The sequence below is a fragment of the Prionailurus bengalensis genome, chromosome C2 (assembly GCF_016509475.1).
Source record: "Prionailurus bengalensis isolate Pbe53 chromosome C2, Fcat_Pben_1.1_paternal_pri, whole genome shotgun sequence".
NCBI lineage: Eukaryota > Metazoa > Chordata > Mammalia > Carnivora > Felidae > Prionailurus > Prionailurus bengalensis.
Genome location: NC_057350.1, coordinates 158,051,014 through 158,070,045, shown reverse-complemented (window position 1 = coordinate 158,070,045; position 19,032 = coordinate 158,051,014). Strand labels below are relative to the sequence as shown.

General features: G+C 39.0%; 1 protein-coding gene across 44 annotated transcripts in view; it reads left to right on the top strand.

Annotated features, from left to right (window-relative positions):
• CLASP2 (cytoplasmic linker associated protein 2) overlaps positions 1-19,032 on the top strand; it is a 182,085-nt gene that overhangs the window by 123,786 nt on the left and 39,267 nt on the right. For 16 of the 44 annotated variants that reach the window (XM_043595913.1, XM_043595876.1, XM_043595882.1 and 13 more), the window contains 4 exons: positions 1,284-1,528; positions 3,904-3,967; positions 14,621-14,784; positions 15,776-15,854. In XM_043595913.1, coding sequence (XP_043451848.1) covers positions 1,284-1,528; positions 3,904-3,967; positions 14,621-14,784; positions 15,776-15,854 — 552 coding nt within the window. Of the gene's footprint in view, positions 1-1,283; positions 1,529-3,903; positions 3,968-6,531; positions 6,535-14,620; positions 14,785-15,775; positions 15,855-15,980; positions 16,032-19,032 lie in introns of all 44 variants that reach the window. The other 28 variants (XM_043595870.1, XM_043595867.1, XM_043595868.1 and 25 more) reach the window with 3 other exon arrangements.

Below are 19,032 nucleotides of genomic sequence, written 5' to 3'. Positions count from 1 at the left end.
AGGTCCTTTAATACACCCACTTTTCTGTATATATGCTTATTAATAGGGAGATACTGCTTGGATAGAATGTCCTGTGGGGGTTCTTGTCCTTTAAGCTTGACTGCTCCATACAGATGAGGTGATACCATTGACACTTATGTCTGTAACAAGACTGATCCTGGAGCCCAGCACAGGACATAGCACATTATCACATTCTAAATTAACTTGGTGTCTCTAAATCAGTAAGAGGCATTTAGTGATGGAAATGTCTTTATAAAACTGTTTTGAATTAAATTCAAATTTGTTTTTTTAAGATTTTAGACTTTGGAGAATTTACAGCCGTCTGGAACTGTTGTAAATTCTTGTGCTTATTAACATGTTTCATAGAAATGTCTTCACTGTTCATTAGCCTAAATTCAAATACCAGATTATATAAAGATGTATCTCCAATTCTTCCAAGGAAATCTCAAATAAACTGTTTGCTCATTTCATTTTTAGTATGCAAGGCATAATTAGCAGTTACATATATTAAACGGTAAGCTTCAGCTGTAAAGAAATCGAATCTAAGTGGACTTTCTTGCATTTATTGCAATAGACAGTATAGACACGTTGGGGAAAACATGGAGGGCCCTCAAGGAGCTTGCCTCCTAAAAATAATAGTAAGCAAAACAGGTTCTCATCATTCTCATGATGTCTGTATTTTACTTCTCTAGGAGACTTGAGGGTTGGGTACAAGGGGAGAAAGAGTGACAAGAGAAGCAGTAGCTGAAGTAAAAGGGAGACTAGAGAAAGGAGAAGATACACCGGAAAAAGTAGAAGTTCATATAGGAAAACGTGTTTTTCTGACCCATTCTCATCCTTTAAAAAAGTAATATTCAAAAAAAATAAAGTAATGTTCTCTTCTTACCAACTCAAATTCCCAGGAATTTCTGTTCATCTATAATATATACTAGTCGTTCTTTGGTTTCCATGAAAAGGAAAAACCCACAAGTTGAGCACTTCTCACTTTACGTCCATGAACTTTCGTGTAGTCTTACTCTGTTTCCACTATATCCCATCATTAAAAACTATTTCATTGTCTACTAACTTCTAAAACCTGTGTCCTGAAGCAAAACTAAATATCGAAAATAAAATCAGTTATCAATTGATACAACATTGATAATAATTTTACTATTACAGTGCTTAGACGCATGCTTGGTACTGATTAAAAAAAAAAACAAACAGTCCTTCTGTGGTCAGTAGAAATTGTGAAACACCAGTCCATTCTTTTGGCTGCTGCTAATGAGAGTCTTTATGTGTAACAGAAAAAGCCTGCGCGAAGAAGATACGAATCGTACGGAATGCATTCAGATGACGACGCCAACAGCGATGCATCGAGTGCTTGTTCGGAACGCTCCTACAGCTCTCGAAACGGCAGTATTCCCACCTACATGAGGCAGACGGAAGACGTGGCCGAGGTCCTCAATAGATGTGCCAGTTCCAACTGGTCAGAAAGGAAAGAAGGCCTCCTGGGGCTACAAAACTTGCTGAAAAATCAGAGAACGCTAAGGTGAGTTTATTACCTTAAAATAATTGTCCTGTCAGGTTCGCACTTTCAACTTCGTTCCCAGGACACTTTCAAGATATTCGTATGGGAACAGACTTGTTTTAAATTCAGAAGGTGATATCAAAATACTTTCCCAGTCTCCAAGGCCATCTGTATTATCTAAACTAGAAATTTTTATTTAAAAGGAAACTTTGTATTCACAAATAGAAGTTAATGGAAAAAGTTATTTTTAAAATTAAAAACAATAAAGTGTACATAAAATTAAAACTGACTGGTCTATTTAAAAAAAAAAAAAAAAGTTGACCAGTGTATTAAAATGCAACAGAACTTAATAAGCCATACTGAGAAAGACAGATACCATATGTTTGCACTCTTATGTGGATCCTGAGAAACTTAACAGAAACCCATGGGGGAGGGGAAGGGAAAAAAAAAAAAAAAGAGGTTAGAGTGGGAGAGAGCCAAAGCATAAGAGACTCTTAAAAACTGAAAACAAACTGAGGGTTGAGGGGGGGTGGGAGGGAGGGGAGGGTGGGTGATGGGTATTGAGGAGGGCACCTTTTGGGAGGAGCACTGGGTGTTGTATGGAAACCAATTTGACAATAAACTTCATAAATAAATAAATAAATAAATAAATAAATAAATAAATAAATAAAATAAAATTTAAAAAATGCAACAGAACTTTATATTGGTTTTTAGTTTGGTTAGACTTGATTTGGTTTCCTTTCCTAATGGCTTTTACTTCCTTTTTTTCCCCCTAAATTCTTTATTGTCTCTATCTTTGTAATGTTTTAAACTTCTCTGGCCAACCCCTTTAAGAACCTAGCTTCAGGGACATCTGGGTGGCTCATTCGGTTAAGCGTCCAACTTCGGCTCAGGTCATGATCTCACCGTTTGTGAGTTTGAGCCCCATGTCAGGCTCTGCACTGACAGCTCAGAGCCCGGAGTCTGTTTCAGATTCTGTGTCTCCCTCTCTTTCTTTGCCCCTCCCCCCCCCCAGCTTACTCTCTCTCCCAAAAATAAAAAGTAAACATTAAAAAAAAAAAAAAAAAACTAGTTTCAGGTAATTCATAAGTTTGAGGGTACTGGAAAATTAGAGGGCTACTTCCTGACTTGATACCTGAAATCAGGGTTAGATTTACTAGTTGTATGTTTACTTTAGGAAGTATTAGAACTATTTGATCTAAGATAGATGTTTATGTACTACCTAATATATTCTAATGTGTGTATATCACACTTCATGAATCATTGCCATAAATCATCATAATATTGTTCCTGGCCCCATCAAGATTAGGTTAATATTAGGTTCAGTATACCATTTTCAGTGGCGAGGGAGTAGGCATAGTTGAGAAAGATTTTAGTCGTCAGGTGGCCAAATTTAAGAAAACATCTTCGCATTTAAAGGGAAAATTCAGGGGCGCCTGGAGGGCTTAGCTAGCTAAGCGTCTGACTTCAGCTCAGGTCATGATCTCACAGTTTATGGGTTCAAGCCCCACGTTGGGCTCTGTGCTGACAGCTCAGAGCCTGGAGCCTGCTTCCGATTCTGTGTCTCCCTCTCTCTCTGCCCCTCCCATGCTCACGCTCTGTGTCTCTCTGTCTCTCAGTAATAAATAAATGTTAAAAAAAAATTTTTTTAAATAAAAAAAAAAATTAAAGGAAAAATTCAGGGGCGCCTGGGTGGCTTATTTGGTCAAGCATCTGGCTCTTGATTGCAGTTCTGGTCATGATCTCGCCATTCATGAGATCAAGCCCTATATCACACATGTGCCCTCTCTCCTGCTCACATGCATGCTCTGTCTCTCAAAATAAATAAAAAGTTTTTAAAAAATAAAAATAAAGGATAAAATTTGTGTGCTAAGAATGTCATTTGTACAGTTTCCCCTGTCATGCTACATTAAAGAAATACAACTGTATTTCTTTTCATATAAGTTTCAACTTTTAAGATAATGTGGGTTTCAACAGGATTATTGTTGCATTTGATAAATTTGTGTTTATTCCTGATTAGTAAGTCCCACAAACTTTATGATTTTGAGGACTGGTTTTTTTTTAGCCTTTCTTTTTGTAAGAAGCTAATTACAGCTAAGGTTACTCCAAAGTTTTGCTTTTTGGTTTTTGGGTTTCATTGTTTTTTTATTAGGGAGGGAGAGAGAGAGAGAGAGAAGAAGCAGGGGTGGGGCAGAGGAAGAGGGAAACAGAAGATCTGAAGCGGGCTCTGTGCTGACAGCAGAGAGCCTGGTGGCTCAAACTGGAAACCATGAGGTCATGACCTGAGCTGAAGTCAGATGCTTAACCGACTGAGCCACCCAGGTACCCCTAAAGTTACTTTTAAATGAATTCTTCCTATAGCAAGATATTAATTAGCTATTTTATTATTTTGACAGTCGAGTTGAACTGAAAAGATTATGTGAAATTTTCACAAGAATGTTTGCTGATCCTCACGGCAAGGTATGTTTTAGTATTTAAGATTATTTACTCCTATGGGATGTCATTTGTGTGCTGCAAAAAAAAGTAAAGTGATAGCAAAGCACTGTAGGCCATTTTCGTTTTATTATTGCTCCAAAATGGTAATAATCTTTTCAAACACAATTGAAATTGTTTGATGTCATACATAATTTAGAAATTGTTCACTGGCAACCTTTTAAGCTTCTCCAAAGAGGAACTGTCTTAAGACTATATAAATTGAGGGATATAGTAACAAGCACAACTCACAGAATTAGTCAAACTGAATGTATTTGTATTACTAGAAACTTTTTACTGTTTATAAAAAAAAGAAATTGGGGTAAGTCAAAAAGAGACGTCTCTGTGAGCTTCTTACTGTTTTCTTCTTTTGCAATGTTAACGTGAATATATTCTTAAAAGAGCAATTGTGTAGAAAAGAATTGCCATTAAATAACACAAAAGCACAAAATACAGTGTTGGCCACGGTTTGGTAGTAACAGTCAAAAAAGCATTTTATTTATTGAAGTAGTCCATAAAAATTTTCAGAACATTGTTTAATTTTTAATGTTGATTAAAACATACTTAATTTTAGGGGTGCCTGTCTGGCTCAGTCAGAGGAACATGTGACTCCTGATCTCGGGGGTCATGAGTTCAAGCCCCATATTGGGTGTGGAGATTGCTCAAAAAAAAGTTTTTAAACATACTTAATTTTAAATACTGAGGCATAATCTGCATGTGTACTGTGAAATTTTGGTTTACGTTGCAGGATAGTACTGTTATAAAACGTATTTGTTTATTCTGTTTTCAGTAATGTGTCTGACAGTGGTGAAACTTTAAGTATCTTTTTTTAGGTTACCAGTTGTCTACATGAGAATTTCTAACCTAAGTGAGGGGGAGATGTGGAAGGGAAATTATAAGAAAAATATTAATGAATTTTGCTTTTTTTTTTTTTTTTTTTTTACTGTCTTCACGTTATTGTTGCGCATATCATTGTCATTTTTTTTTTTCTATTTTCAAGATTTTCATTACTTGGAACGCTAAAGATAACAAAATCCCATTTTATACATAATAAAATCCAGCTGAAGGTGATAAATTGCTTCTACTTTAAAACAATTTTCAAAGATTATCCTCTATCGGAAGATATATTTATCTTATCCAAGAACACAAGATTCCATTAAAAACAAAGATTAAAAAAACAGTTGGCAAGCAGTTTGTTTTAAAGTTTACAACTTTCAGGGGCACCGGGCTGGCTCAACTGACAGAGCATGTGACTCTTGGAATCAGGGCCTCCTATGAGTTCAAGCCTCACGTTGGGTGTAGAGATTATAAATAAGCAAGTATGTACGTACATACATACATACGTACATACAGTTTATAATTTTCAAGCTGGGCATGTAGATAACTGTACCATTGTCTACTTATATTCCTACCACTAATTACAGCTGTAGGACTCCCTGTAATGCAAAAGTTCTATAAATCCTGAACAAATTGGTTGTTGAAATATTTTCTTGGCAATATAAACCAAAGGACAAGACAATTGTGATCTGGATGGACCTGTTTTATAAATAATATTTTAATAATTATCTATACAGCCTTTAAAAACAGAATTTTAAAACATCTTCATTAAGTGGTAAAATTCTTGTCTACTGGAAGGTATAGGACCAGGGCTGGATTATTGCTCGAAGTCACAATTTTTTATTTTTCATTAGGGCAATAATACAATTTAGTTGGATGCTAGGATTTATACAGTAATAAAGAGAACTGGTTTTTAAAAGAGGCTGTTAGAGATCAATAGGGAAATTGAGTTTGATGTTGGTAAAGGACCTGAACCGAGCACATACGTTTGGCTTTCCTTAGTAGACTCGGAGAACCAGCTACAGTCCTCCCTAGAGTTGTGAGAAAGATGACTCTTTGGGTTTTCTTCATCAGGTTTTGTAACAGTATATAATTCTTACCCATCTGGTGTGTTTGATTAGGTTTTTTTTAGTTCAGCGAAGACTAATGGGAGGATTTTTATTCGTTTGTTTCTGTTTGACTTTTGTTTGGAGATTGTCAGAGGCCCTGCCAGTAATGGAATTCATTGAGAATAGACTGGATGGGGCTCCTGGGTGGCTCAGTTTGTTGAGCATCCAACTCTTGATCTCAGTCAGGTCATGATCTGTGGTCTTGGGATCAAGCCCCACATCAGGCTGCACACTGCCCTGGGCATGGAGTCCTCTTGGCACTCTCTCTCCTTTCTCTCTGCCCCTCCTGCTCACATTGCCTCTCAATTTAAAAAAAAAAAAAAAAAAAAAAAAAAAAAAAAAGAGTAAACTGGATATGCCACCATACTGTGCTGAGTTTAAAATGTCAGGGTTTGGTTTGAGCTTTTGCATCACATCCTGATATTATCAAAGTAGCAGGTTTCTCCCTCCCCATTTTACAAAGTGCCATCAGCCCCGCCTTCAGGATCAGACAATGGTTGTGGCCTTTCTTTCCAAAGACAGCGTTTTTTTGGTTTTTTTTCTTTTTGTTTTTTTGGAGAGAAAGCAGGAGCTGGGAAGAGGGGCGGAGGGAGGGGAGCAGGGGAGAGAGTGAGAGAGAGCAAGAAAGTCTTAAGCAGGCTTCATGTTCAGCTTGGAGCCTACTGTGGGGCTCAGTCTCACGACCGTGTGAGCATGACCTTAGCTCAAATCAAGAGTCAGCCGCTCAACTGACTGAGCCACCCACTCAAGTGCCCCGTTCCAAATACAGTTCTGTTCTTTATCAGTTGACCATTTTTTGCTCTGTAAAGGGCAAGATGGTAAATATCTGCATCCATATTGATCTGTGTCACCACTGCTCGACTCAGACATTATATAGCACAAAGGAATCTTTCGACAGTATGTAAGCAAATGAATGTGGCTGGGTTGCAACAAAACTTTATGAATCTTGAAATTTTAATTTTCATGTGTCACAAAACTGCCTTTTTATGTAATACTAAAGGCCTACTTTTTTTTAAGTTATTTATTTTAAGAGAAGAGAGAGAGAATGCACAAGTGAGCAGGGAGGGGCAGAGAGAGGGAAAGAGAATCCCAAGCAGGCTCCACCCTGTCGGCACAGAGCTCAAAGCAAGGCTCAGTCCCGTGAACCGTGAGATCATGACCTGAGCCAAAACCAAGAGTCAGACGCTTAACCGGCTGAGTCACGCAGGCACCCCACGAAATTGCCTTAAAAAAAAAGTTTTTTTAACCATTTAAAATTGTAAAAACCATTGTGCAAACCATAGTTTGCTGATCCCTGTTTTTTATGCTTAATTCTTAAGTTATTGACACTGTAATAGAAACATAGGTTCAAGAACCTATCTGCTCGTGGAGCTCGTGACACCTGGTTGGAGGTTAGGATTCTTGAAGGGAAACACTGTACTGGCCCCTGAGTGAAATCAGCTATGTGTATTCCTGCCATTCTCACTACTGATCTGTGGTTTTTGTCTAGTGCTCAGTGCTGTGTTGGAATCCTCCTCTTTGTCTTCTGTTCTCCATGGAGACCATGTCAAACACTTTCTGTCCTCAGAACTGCAGCCCATTCACCTCCCAACCTATCTTATGCCCTAAGCACGTGTCCTGGCTTCCTAGCTTACCCAGAAAACGGAAACCATCAAGCAGAAACTCCATTTCCTGCCTCCAGACCAGCCACTGTAACTACACATAAACTCATGCTTTCTACCTCTCCTCCGGTTGAAATAGAAGATGTCACCTTAAAGCTGTCGTTAGCCACATTAATAAGTATTCTATTTTTCGCCGAGATGGTCTTATCCTCTCGGCTTACGGGGACTTCTCATAAATTCCAGTTTGCTGGTTGACGTTCCTTTTGGCCTTTCAACTTTGCTGTCAGTTATTCAGTGTATCTTTTCTGTCGTTCTGAGGAGCATGATGTGTCTGTTGTGATGTGCCTGTTGTGTCCTAGCCGGTCTCTCTCGTACCCCTCGTCTTACAACACCTCTCTCTCTGCTCGTTCTGCTGAGCATAGGTGTTGCTTAGATTCTTGCCCTAGGCTCGTGTCTTTAATTCTGTACCTTCTCTGAAGCTTACGTTACCACTGGCGGGAGGGAACCTGGTGACTCACAGATGTGCACTTGCAGCCCATATTTTCTCTTGCACGTAGTCTCCTGCCTCATGGCCACCTTCAGCCTCAGAACTCCGGCGTTGCTTTATCTCATCTCGCGAAATCACCATTCCCTCATTGCTCCAGGAAAGGACTTGGGCATCACTCTGGCAACTCCACTTACTCCTCATTCAGTCTTCTGAACATCTCTCTGTTCTCACTGCTAACTCGGGGCAGAGTGGTCTGTTGCCTGTTGCACCTGCTCCACACCGCATCCTTTGCACAGGAGACAGATCTTTTCTACCAGCTTAAAACCCTGCGGTGACTGCTCGTTGTCCCCAAGAAAACACCCAAACAAAGCCTATCGTTTTGCTGGTCGTCCCTTCCTCACTCTCACCCCAGCCTGGACTACATCCATGTCCCCAAAGGAGCCATGCACTTTTTTTCATAGCCCTGAAAAATGCCATCAGGGACATTTCTCTGTGTTCCTGAAGCCTGGGTTAGCTCTCCACTCTGAACTGGAATCTCTTACCCATAACCTCAACTGTCCTGAAAGCTCACAGGGCAGAAACTCTCTGAGGACTTGCCCCCAGAATGGGCCACAGTGTTCAGGAGACATCTCATTCCATGAGCTTGGTTAGGTGGATTTTCCCATGTCTTTTTAGGTTGAAATCAACACTTCAGTCCTGTGTTCACACCTTCTGGGTATTACCCCGCTGCCATGATAAACGAAAGGTGTTCTCACGCCCAACACGATCGAGACTACCTGCTGTCCTCAGCAGAAACAAGATACTTAGAGAAACAGTTTGTGGGCAGCCCGGTCCACTTTCATATAGGATCTCCTTCTCCAGCCCCCAGAATGCTCCCCTCTTATATATTTCACGGTAAACACCGGAGTCCAACTAAAGTATCAGCTGAGCTCTGGTAAATGAGGCAGACACCCCAGAAAAGAAGGGCCAGAAAAGAGCACTCTGAATCCCGTGGAGGTAGACGCTGGGCAGGATTGGCAAATAGAGTTTGCAGGCTGAAGTTAGTTGATATGCCTGTAACTTGCTACGCTTTTTTTTTTTTTTTTTTTACTTCAGATACCTAGAGTTGGGAATAAGTGATGATGTATGTAGGACAGTAATTTAGAACAGAAGCTACAAATGTCTGATTCAAAGCCTGTTGATATTTTTCCAGAGAGAGAGAGAGAGCAACACGGTGATAAGTGTGGACGGCAGAGCTGGATCCTTAGGTGCAGATGCTGCCTCAGCACTTACTGGCAGTCTGTGCCTTAGTTTCCTAACGTGTAAAATCAAGTTTTAATAGTAATGAATAGCTAATAATCAGTAGTACCTCGTAAGATTGTGAGGATATTTAAATGAGTTAATATATGTAAAGCCTTTAGAAAGCCAAGCACTCATGTAAGTTTTTCAAGACTAAATAAGTTTGAAAATTAAGGAGATCAGGGAAGATTTTTATTTTGACTGCTCTAGACTCATTTTTTCCCCTCAAATGTAAGGAGCGTCAGATGCTAGAAGTTATCTTACGTGTTCTGACATTTGTCTCTGAAGAAACTCTTGGAAAGGAGCCACCTTCACCAAGGTGCATGCCGTGAATTGGCATTTTATGGTCCGTCTAGTCCTACCTCTTGAGGTCCTATCTTTGAGTCTTGAATAGCTAGGGTAGGAGTTTAATCTGCGGCTACTAAAATGGACACACTTGAGTGCCCAGGTCACATCTGGTCTCTTAAAGAGTGTGCTAGGCAGCAGAGGTGTCCTAGGATCAGGACACCATAACAGACATCTTACCTCGGCAAGATTTAAAGTTGTGGCATAAACGGTTCCTTTTTATTTCCAGACAGCTGTGGTTGTTTTAAACCTTCACAGAAGTCACTTATGAACGTACTGCTTCTGAAGAGGAAAAGAGAAACTCTAGATGCTGTGCTTTGGACATAAATGCTGGCACTCTTCAGAAACGGGGGGCAGGTGGCTGTTAGTCTTAGATTCTTTCTAGAAGTTGAGCCTCAAGGATATTAGGGTTTGGAAAAGAAGTTGGTTTTCTGGTTTTTGGTTTTAAATTTCTTTTGCAAGGAGGTGAGGGAGAAACACAGGAAAAAATCACATACTCTTCTCTCATACTATTCATTTAACTCTTGTTTTAAAAACAACTTTGAGTTTATCACAAAACTTTGAAAAACATTTGTCACTTTTATTTTCTAAGTGTTTTTCTTCCATACAGGAACTTTGCATTGATGGCGACTAATTTGTGTGTTTTTCTTTTTTTTTCTTTTTTTCTTTTTGCATGCTGTCCCCTGTGTTGGAACTCTCAATAGAGAGTAAGTTGGTTCAATATTTGTTGGAAACCTAACTTTACTGCATGACTGTGAAATTAACCCTTTTTCTCTATTTTCTCTCCCGAAGAGTTCATGCAGTGTTGGACCCTTTGCAATCCACGAAATGCTATTTGCAGTTATGCAAACTGTCATTCTGTTTGGAGATGTGCTTCTTAATCTACTAATTAATCTAATTTGATGATGTTCTTCTGTTCTGTATTTGATGACTGGCACACCTAAGACATAAGTGAGATTAGGAAAAGACCACCTCAACTGTAATAGCTCCAGTGGTCTAGTCGTTTTCTAGTAAATTACAGGTGTGAGATACGTGGAATTATAAATCGATTCCACTGAAGGTTGGTTCCATTGAATTATTTAAAAAAGTAATTCCCAAATTTTGCAATTACAAAAAAATAATTAGTCCCAATCTCCCCATATGTACTTTCTAATATTCTATAAATGTCATTCCATAAAAGCAAACAAAACAGTTTATGGAGCAGTGGGTCTCAGATTTCTTTTCTGAAATCAAATTTTTAACCCTAATATTAGCATATCTACTTTCCATTTTCTTCTTTAATTTTAGATAAGGTCATGGGAGGATATCAACATCTGGCAGTGAACTCTTTGTGATGTGGCAGTGAACTCTTTAGATAGATCGATAGATAGATACAGGCATGTATGTTGTCACTTAGTAAGTACCACTGATAGGATGTATTTTGAAAAACAATGGTAGAATTCTCTGTGTGGAGGACTGTAGATAACATGTCTACTTTTTTGGGCATCTGTACTCTATCAAAAGAAATTTCTACCCAGGAGACTCAGAGAAGTCTTCTTGAAGAAAATAGCAGTTCAGATCTTGTCAGGAACATAAACTTCGGATATGGCAGCGTGAGATGGTTGGGCCTCCTGGGAAGGACTGCCCTGAGTCCCGAGAAGTGGGAGATGTCAGAAAGTGTGTAGAAGAGAGAAGGAGGTTAACCTTGGCCGGGATGAAGGGAAGATCCTGTGCATCTTCCCTTGCCAATGAGAACAAAGGGCTGGCTACCAATTACAGGGTAAATTTCCGCTTAATAGAAGATCCTTACCCTTTAAGGAACTTGTCCTACACGTTAATTGAACAACTTTTTACTCAGTCCTCAGCCTCTGGTAAACTGTGAGCTTGGTTCTAATTGGTAATGCACAACTATACAAAAACAGAGGCTTCATTCTCAAGTGTTCTGTGTTTCAAATGGGAAGATAATATAAATACAGAAAAAGCTAAATAGCACCATAGAGCTAGTCCCACAACAGCTTCCAAGAAGGAAAGATCAGTGGCTATATCCTAAAGTGGTCTGAGAAGCTCTTTGGCTGGGACATGAGTGGCAAACTTTGTAGTGAGTCACATGCTGTGTATAAATAGAGGAAGTATGGTAGGAAATCAGAAGTGTGGTGAGATGTGCTCAGGAACAGTAGACCGTATGTTGCCAGATAGTCTGAGATCAGTTTGGAGAGTTAGAACCTGGTCTGAGCATTTGCGATGTCATTCTGCACACTGTTGTATAGACAGTGGAGGATTTTTTTTCTCTCAGGATGGCACCCGTCTGGAGGTGAGACAGCAGGCACGCGTTGGCCTGCTGCCTGTTCTGTAGATAAAGTTCTGTGGAGCACAGCTGTGCACACTCATATGCATACTGTCTGCAGCTGTGCTACAGTGGCAGAGTCGAGTAGTTGTGACAGACACCATATGGCCTGCAAAGCCTAGAACGCGTGCTTATCTGGCTTGTTCTGGAAATCCAGACCTGAGGTAGAAAGGCGAGGTGCCTAAAGTGATAGTGTGACGGACAGATTTGGAGAAGGCCTCAAGAGAACTGTTCTCGAGGTCACGGGGCCTAGTAGGCTAGATCAGAGAGGGTCTGTTAAGGTCACACTTTGAATGAAAAGAGAATCGGGAAGAAGACTAGCTCTTCATCGCCATACATTTAGGATGGAGAAGCACAGTGCCTGGCAACTAGAATGAAAGAAAGACGGGAAATAATAAGAGGAAAGCAGTGGAAGCTCCAGAATGGCCAAGCACACTAAGCTAGTGAAAAAGCTGCTACATTTCACGGTGAGAAGATGATGGGTGGGAGGGAAACTGAAGGGGAAATTCGTGAGACATTGTCTTCTGCAGCTGTAAGCAAGGGATTTAGATTGAGAATAAAAGAGTAAAGATAGTAGAGGGGAGAGAACAAGAATCCAGAATAGAAAGATTAGTCTTAAAGAGGAATAAAATTGGTTCTCCCTTGTAGAAATGATTATTAGAAGGATGGCTGTAGAGGAAATCAAAGGGGGTGGGGGGATGTCCGTGGAGAATTTGATGTTGAATGACAGTCAAGTGAATGAGGTAAGTTATCTCATAATAGAGTGGATGGAACACAGTGGGAAACGTAGCGACTTAGCTCTGAGTCCCGATCCAACCATTCACTATGGAAGCCTTGGGCAAGTCATGTAATTTTCTGGTTCTCAGTTTCCTGAGAACCAGATAAAATGAGAGTTGACTCAGGCATTCTAATGTTAGCTTTGCTGTAGTGAAAGCTTAAAGTTGGAATCTTCAGGAAAAGAGTCAGGAGTTGAAACAAGATTAAAAGTGAATCGGAGAATTAGAGTGCTGTGTCTGGCAAAGCAGGTTTAAGGGGATGGACCGGAAGCGCCAATGTGTAGTGTCTGCTGTAACTTCTGACGTGTGGATACTCCCACCATGGCCGATTTCAAGCTACCAGCCAGCTTACAAAATTCCTGTACACTTAGCAATCAGCTTTCTAGGCGAGTACCCACTGACTCCAGCACAGCACTGGACTGATTTGCCAGGTACCAGTAAGAGTGAGTACTAAGTTAGATACATGCATTTGCTCTAGAGTGGGTTTAGTGGGGTTCCTCCACTTTATGCCAGACTCTGAGGAGACAGCCAGCAGCTACTCGAGTCAGTGCGCCAAGTTTTATATCTAAGAGAAGCCATATTTTGGGGAAAGTGGGGTGGAAGTTAATGATTTTGCACTGTAAGCAAGAGCGGTGTTGAAGAGATACGGCCTCGGGATCGGACGGTGTTAGAAAATTTTAAGTAGTCATAGTTCCTGCTTGTATAATTAGAGTACATTTGAGCACAGAGCTAAGGTGTATTCTTTTCTAACTCGGGGTCAAATATGAAACCTTAGTTCTAATTCTGGTCAGGAAAATCCTTCATTTTCTAACATAAGAGAAAAAATGGGAGTTCGTGTATAACTGAATAACGGAAAGTCAATAATAAGATATATATTGAGCGAAACTCCTTAATTCTCAAATTAGCAAAGTTTTGAGATTATTAACTTTTTTAAACTATAGTTTTTATGGTCTGTTGTGATTATAAGTTGTCTCATAATATAATGCCTGACGTTGTCCTAAGAGTTTTTTTCTTTACCTGGAAATAAATTCTCCACTATGGTGCTGAATTTCTTGTAGAGATATACCTTAGTGTCGGTCATTTTTCCCAAGTATTTTAATGAGATGCATTACTTAAGAATATTAGCATTCCTTTCCTTAAATTTTTTTTTATCTTATAAAGTTTTTTAAACTAGTACATAAATACTGGAACCAAGTACAAAACCCATCAAAAGAAATGGAGACTAATAGCCATCTAGGATTTTTTTAGAAATCACTAAAATGAAGATGGAGAGTTGTGTCCTGAATTTATTTTATTTTAGGTACAGTTATACTTATTCCAGATCAGTTAAAATTATGTTTGGGGAGGTTTTAATAAATAATAGATCTCATACCAAAAAAATGAGTGACAACTGACCTATTGAGAAATGTAGGAGTCTCCAATTAGCCCAATATGTCAGGATGTTCTTATATTTTAAGGTAGCTGTCAGCATAGTCCCCCTCTGATTAACTCAGTGCCACTCCTTCAAAGAGCTGAGGCCTGGTGAGGCTATCAGTAGGTAGTTCCTTGCCCGAAATTTCAGATTACCTCAGATTTCGGTTGAACCAGATTAAGCTATGGCATCATTGACATCATTAGGTGTGCCAGCCATTGTGGCCAAAGTTTCTTTACCAAGTGATGCTGCATGGAATAGCTAATTGTTGAACTTCGGCAGAAGTTGGATAACATTTCAAACGTACTCTTGTATCACAGAGTCCAATGAAAAGCAAGAGAGATTGTTTTTCCGCTTGGCTGCCAATCGCTGTGCCTCTGATTCCTGTATTCCGTTTCTATTTCGGTTTTGAATGAAGCATAGAGGTCAATATTTCCTCCTTTTTCTCTCCCCTTCCCCATTTACCCACCGTAGGTATTCAGCATGTTCTTGGAGACTCTAGTGGATTTCATACAAGTCCACAAAGATGATCTTCAAGATTGGTTGTTTGTACTGCTGACTCAACTCTTAAAAAAAATGGGTGCTGATTTGCTGGGGTCTGTTCAGGCAAAAGTTCAGAAAGCCCTTGATGTTACAAGGTAATAGTTTCTTCATCTATTTCCAGTTTATCCTGTAGTAATCAGGAGTGTTTAGTTTCTCTGTTTCGATTTCTGAGTACTTTCAATCCATTTATGCTGCATGGGCTTCATTTGAAAATTATTAATCATGCTCGTTCACATGATATATTTAATGCAGCAACGGTCCTTAAATCAAACACTGCCTTTCTTATCTAAAACTGTCATAAACATTAGTTGAGTAACTCAAGGTCGTATTTTATCTTACTTAAGATATTCAAAATAGAGTTCAAGATCTTATTCAATCTAATGTAAAAAAAAAAAATATTTCCTAAATTTAAAAAGAATGTTTTGTTATGCACTTAAACATTCAGAATCTTCTTCAGATGATGTTGAACCAGTGATCTATTTCTACTTTCTTGTGTAGATAGATTGTTGAGGTAAGTCTAAGAATTCAGATACTAGGTCTAGGGAGCCATTTCTGATCATGTCAACTTGCAGAATGTTCTGTTTACATGCACAGTTGAAGCAAGATAGACCGTTATCACTGTAGTGTTGTGTTTTTTTTTTTTTTAATTTTTTTTTTCAACGTTTATTTATTTTTGGGACAGAGAGAGACAGAGCATGAACGGGGGAGGGGCAGAGAGAGAGGGAGACACAGAATCGGAAACAGGCTCCAGGCTCTGAGCCATCAGCCCAGAGCCTGACGTGGGGCTCAAACTCACGGACCGCGAGATCGTGACCTGGCTGAAGTCGGACGCTTAACCGACTGCGCCACCCAGGCGCCCCTGTAGTGTTGGTTTTTAAGCACCAGTAGGGCATAGATTCAGATGCTCAGATTGTTCTGGGAACAGCTTGTGTGCTGCCCGACATAGACTGTGTACCACTCACAGACACTGCTTTGTCGTGCTCCTTGAGTGACGTGATGTTCTGGTAGTAAGCATAGCTTTCTGTTTAGTTTGCTAAACGTCTACTTGATTAATTTTTGTTCTGCTTTGTTCTTTCCTTATTTCAGAGAATCTTTTCCAAATGATCTTCAATTCAATATTCTAATGAGATTTACAGTTGATCAGACCCAAACACCAAGCTTGAAGGTAAAAATTTGCAGTCTTTCGAAGACATTGTAAGGAATTAAAGCGTTTTGTTAATAATGTTGACGTTTATATTTCTGTCTAATAAGAAGCTGTTCCATCAGTGGATTTTGTTTTATGAACTTTCAGACACTCAAGCCAGCGCTTCGGGACCAGCTTCACTCTTTTTGGAGCTCCAAGGTTTTTTTGTTTTTGTTTTAATCTGCATTATTTCTTTTCTTGACTCTCTTTAAAAACGCTGCCGTGTTGCAGAGAATGTTTGTGTGCATCTGTTTTCAACTACTAACCTCTGTAAGCCTCACTTTAAGCATGCACAGATTTTGTTTCAAATGTGGCTCAAATGCCAGACTGTCTCTGGGAGAAGCTTCCTGGGGATCTCCATTTAGAAGGCAGCACAAGTATGGCCGTCTAACTCTAAGCTGGTAATGCAGACTCGTTCTATAAAGTCCTCTCTCATCTTATGTTTGTGATTTCCCAGTTGTTTTTTTAAGTGTAGAAGTTTGAATAGGTTTGGGCAAACTGTCAGTTTTGCCTATGTATTTATTCTAGTAAACAAAAAATTTTAAGTTTAATCTCCCTGCTGTTCTCCAGTTCTCTTTAACTGAAACGATAACTTTTTTCTTCTTTGTGCAATGTGATATTTCTAATGTGTGCATAAAATTTAGAGTCGGGGTTAACTTTCTCAATTGCTATTAGCACACATTTTCTAGTTAACTTATGTGAAAACGAGGTGGATTCCAATTTGTGACTTAAACATAAAAGAAAAAATAATAAAGAAGCCCCTAAATTCTTTAGTAGGGATGTTTTCTTAGTTTTATTAAATGAGATTAAAGTCAGGGAAATAACAAGCATATGTGCATTTAAAAGCCTTACGTTTTTCTGCTCTCTTCTGCACGAAATATATTTCCACAAGCATTGTTGCCAATGATCAATTTTCCTTTAAGTTTCTGAATATGATTTTGCCTTAAAATTCACAATTATGTTTGTTACCAGGGTTGACTTAGACTCGACATAATAATGTTAATTTCTCAGAGCTGCTTTGTGAAAGGGATTCTGTTTTGATTTTAAAACGTGACCTACAGGAGAATAATTTACTTGATATTATTGATAAATATGTTTTGGATTCATTCTCTGTTCTAGACATTGTGCAAGGCACTCCTAGGAATATAAAACTTATAATTTCTTATCATTATTATAATGCATGATAAACTGTAGTAAGGATTATGATTTAGGTACCAGGGAGTAGGCACTCAAGTGCTGTAGAAAATATATGTAGAGATTTTTCATGGGGCCGCGGAAAGGGAGGTCTAAACCATTAGCTTAAGAAATAAGGGTCATAGGGGAGTTCGGGGAGAGAATAAAGTTGCTAAATGCCTAAAGAAAAACAGTGGGAAACAAAACTAATTAAAATTTGCTTTCCTATTGGGAAACATAGTGGGTACTGGAGTTACAGACTAAATCTGTAAAAGCCATTATCTATATGGCTTATGTTATATACACATGTATTATATATGTGTTATATATACATGTATTATAGATTATATACATACACGTATGCAGGCAACGTTGTAGGGAAAAATCACTCTAAAACTCCTAAATTGATACTTGAAGATACAAGGAAAAGTTACATTGGAGCCATGCCTTAGGCCAAAAATAAAAGTAACTTTAAATTGGGTGACAGATTAAGATTAAAACACTGAACAGGTTATAGAAAAAACAGGTTATACACAAACAACTTGTGTATGAGATCTATAAAATTCTTTATTGATAAAAAATGATGGATCTTTCAGATAAAAGAGAAAATTTATTTCTCACAGTCATGTGGCTAAATGTCAGAAAAGAAGCAGTAGAATAGGGGGAAATAGCAATACAGAGTGATTCTGAGTAATATTAAAAAGAATAATTTTGGTGATCTTTTTCTGGGTTTCACAGATATGTTGTAAAGTTAAACACACTTTAGCAGCTAGATTATTTTTCCTTCTCTGAATGCATGTTTGTGTTATTAAAATTACAGACTGTGTATATAAACTCGTGAAATATCCTACTTAAATCTAAACTTTCAAATGATTATTATGTGTGTATTGTGGTTATTTTGCCTAGTAGTATTATAAACGCACCTACTCTGTGAAACCCTTGAAAGCTTATATGCCTCCGTAAATTGCTAAGACACTGCACTAGTTGAATCTCACGTAGCGCAAATAAATATATTCAGTTATTGGTGGTAGCAAGTCGAAAACGACGACACTGATGTTCATTCTTTGATTCACTGTACTTGCTGTTCAGTTGTTCACACTGAGAGGTGACACGGCTTTGGGAATCCAGAATATTAAGCGCTACTGTAATTTATCGGGCCTGCTACTGCAAAATTAATCATAAGTCTCTTTTCTTCTCCACTGGACATTTTACCTGGACAGATGATGGATTAACTCTCAAATTTTTTCTCAGTACATGTAAAAGTTATAGTTACTTCTTAAAATGTATTCATTTTGAGGCGCGCCTGAGTGGCTCAGTCCGTTGAGCATCTGACTTCAGTTCCTGTCACGATCTTGAGGTTTGTGAGTTCGAGCCCTGCATCAGGCTCACTGCTGTCAGCTCAGAGCCCGCTTCAGATCCTCTATCCGCACCCCCCCCCCCCGCCCCGCCCCGCCTCTCTTTCTGCCCCTCCCCTGTTCACACTTGCACCTGCTCTCTCTCTCTCTCTCTCAAAAATAAATAAACATATTTAAAAAGTTTTAAAACTTTAATCATTTTGAAATGAAGAATGTAATCTGCTCCCCCCCCCTTTTTTTTAAACTGAAAGCCAAAGGGGGAAAATGTGCAAGAGTCAGAACCTTATATTAACACTTTGCTTCCTTTACATAAAACTTGGCACAGTACCTCCCGAAGACCTTATTTGGGTTTAGTGAGACAAGTAACATCTTAAGATCAATAACAAGGGGAGACAGAACATTGAAAACCTGATTGTCTTCGTCTTTGGCAGTATTTTTTCAATGTTGCTGTTTTAATCATACACGCCTTCCTTTATCTAAGTCAGCAAGTGGGTGTTTAATATGTTGCTCTACGTAACACCTGCTCTATCCAGCTGTGCGGTTTGCCAGTTGCCACTTCTAAACCGCACTAGCAGAGTCTTGCAGAGTCCTTGTCTAGAACCGCTAGGGTGTTAGAAGACGTGACTTCTCAA